This window comes from Fopius arisanus, unplaced genomic scaffold, assembly GCF_000806365.1.
Source record: "Fopius arisanus strain USDA-PBARC FA_bdor unplaced genomic scaffold, ASM80636v1 scaffold00731, whole genome shotgun sequence".
NCBI classification, from domain to species: Eukaryota; Metazoa; Arthropoda; class Insecta; order Hymenoptera; family Braconidae; genus Fopius; species Fopius arisanus.
Window position 1 is genome coordinate 430 of NW_011888470.1, and position 2,731 is coordinate 3,160.

General features: G+C 39.1%; 1 protein-coding gene across 1 annotated transcript; it reads right to left on the reverse strand.

Annotated features, from left to right (window-relative positions):
- Nucleotides 1-911: 911 nt before the first annotated feature.
- Nucleotides 912-2,700, reverse strand: LOC105273055 (uncharacterized; the record flags this gene model as incomplete). Its single annotated transcript, XM_011315291.1, has 1 exon — nt 912-2,700. A coding segment is annotated over exon 1 (1,789 nt), but the record flags the coding sequence as incomplete, so codon positions are not given.
- Between the last annotated feature and the right edge of the window lie 31 nt (nt 2,701-2,731).

Sequence of the window (2,731 nt, forward strand, 5' to 3'; positions counted from 1 at the left end):
TATGAAAACTATTTCCCCTACTTTATCACCCGTGAGAATCTGACAGCGTAGAAGATTGTTTGCAAGCTCAAGTACTTGTAATCGTGTACCGTTACAGAGCCCTTCATTGACACTCATGTTACGTATCAACATTACGACACAATTAATTCGCAATTTCAATTCATGTGGCGGGAAATTTGGAGGATTCAACGTATGGAGATATTCCGGCAGAACTTCATGAGCTATATCTCCATTATCACAATCTTCTACACTGTCAATACTGGTATATATCTTTTGATTCCTTCTGTCGAGTAACTCAATGATACGATTATTGATTTCGTCGACATCTACATTTCGTGCTGATAAAATTGCCACTTTCGATAAGTCTCCATACCTACGTTCATTAATAATGTTAGTGAATAAGTCGACTACATCGGCTGATATTCCAGCGATGCACTGTTGTGGAGCTTGTAAGTTGTTGTTATCATCGTTCAAAGTGCCGTCTCCGACAGACAAAAGATATTTTGCAAATTCGATCTCTTGCGGTAAAGTTCGCATATTTTCTGTCAAGGAGAATATGGAAAAATGTCTCCATAATGAACTAAACTTAATAGACAAATTCACGAGTTCACTGCGGGTTGCATTTGGCTTTACTGGGAGTAATTGGCGAAAATCTCCACCAAGAATCATGATCTTACCGCCGAACGGTAAATTATTGCCCATGAAATCACGTAGAGAACGGTCAACTAATTCCAAAGCATACCTTGGTGCCATTGGAGCTTCATCCCAAATGAAAACATTAATTTCTCGTAAATATTGAGCCTTCCTTGATTGATTCTTGAAATTTGACACAGAGTCATTGAAAAGTGGAACAGGCATGCCAAACGATTTATGGACTGTTTTCCCTCGAGGGAGTAAAATCGCAGCAATACCTGTAAAGGCCATCGTGTGAACATTCTTTTCGCTAGCTCGTAATAGATGGTAAAGAGTAGTATAAACGAAAGTTTTGCCGGAGCCACCTGGTCCATCTATGTAAAAATATGTAGTGCTTGTTTCTCGGGCTTCAACAGCATTCAACACATTATCGACAATGTTTTTTTGTTCCGAATTCAATTTCTCATATTGACTTTGACCAATAGTTCTATGTTGTTCAAGTGGTATTTCATCATCAGCCTCGACATCAATATTATGGTCCAAGTCCAATAATTGCAGCATCGTGGGGAACCGACTGATAGCTGATCCTTCATAAGATAGGAGTCGATTCACTTCAATATAAGCTCTTCTTTCTGCTTCTGGCGCGACCAATAGCCGTTGAAAATCTTGAGACATCGCTTCCTTGAATTTTTCCCAAAGTACTTCGGGGTTGATAGGATGACAATATATCAGGATTCGTACAAATAAATGACGCAGTTGCCTAGGCATCATCCATACTTCTCCTTCTGTCATTGCACGTTCCCATTCTGCGTCATCCTCGATAAGACCTAAAGCTAGGCAAGAACCTTGAAACGTTTCATATGTTTCACCATCAACGGTCCTGAGATCGGCATAGCTGGTCGCTCCTTTGACGTGTATCAGTAATAAACGAAGATGAAATAACTCGCTTTGTGTTGGACTGACACTATACATTCGTCCAATGACGTTGAAATGCGATTGACGTTTCGTCCATTTCGATACATTGGAGCCAGTTTGTTTTTTAAATACATAATGCGATGGGATTTCAGAATACGTGAATTGATGAGCATTAGGATCCCGTGCATTTAGAGCAAAATAATCGAGAAGCATGTTGGTTCGTTGCAATGCTGATCTCATATCATTCTCGTTTGCATCATCATTGATAGTGATGTTTTGTTGGTTTTCTAAGTGGACAGGCAATCGTACTATTGAGTGACTCTTATTCTGCAAAGGCCTTCCTAAGATTCGATCACATGCTTCTGCTGGTCCTACGTATCGAGCCTCCACGAAATTCTTGATTTCATCATGGGAAATTATATTTTCATTAGTTTCGGGATCGTTTATCGTAACACATGCCGCATCATGACCTTTGTAAATATATTTGTAAAGATATTTGACAGATTTAATACTTGTCACTACTTCAACGTTAATATGACAGTCGAATATTTTCAATAGTTTGGAGTTATAAGGTACGACATACTGGTTATCAGTGGAATGACCATTACGATCGTAATGACCTGTATTGCGTCTTCGATAAGTAGGATATCCATCCTCATCCATCGATGTCTCCTCTTGAAAATTCTTCGGGAATTTTTTAGAACATCGCCCTTTTTCATCTTTACACCAATTTCCACACGGACCGTGAATCATTTGTTTCAAGACTGTACCATGGAGAATAGTATCTTTTTCAGGATCTGGGATTTCAGCTGAAATATATTTATCAACAACATCAGGAGTGGTAATTTTAGAATTCTGCTTCAATGTCAGTAGCAGATGAACGTGAGGCAAGCCACGTTTTTGATATTCAACTACACTGACATATGCCATTACATCACCAAATAACTTCTCTTTCACGATTATTTCCATGAGTCGTTCTTTTTTCAAATGAAAAACACGTGAAACTAAGTCTGGTCTATCAGATGCTGTTTGACCTGGCAGTAGATTTTCTTGTATCTCTAACCAGTTAGGATTACATGTCATCGTAATGAACAGGTCAGGTTTCCCATACTGTCTTACGATTGCCATGGCATCTTGATAATGTTGAAGCATGTTTCGAGGAGACCCTGTAAATGATGAGGGG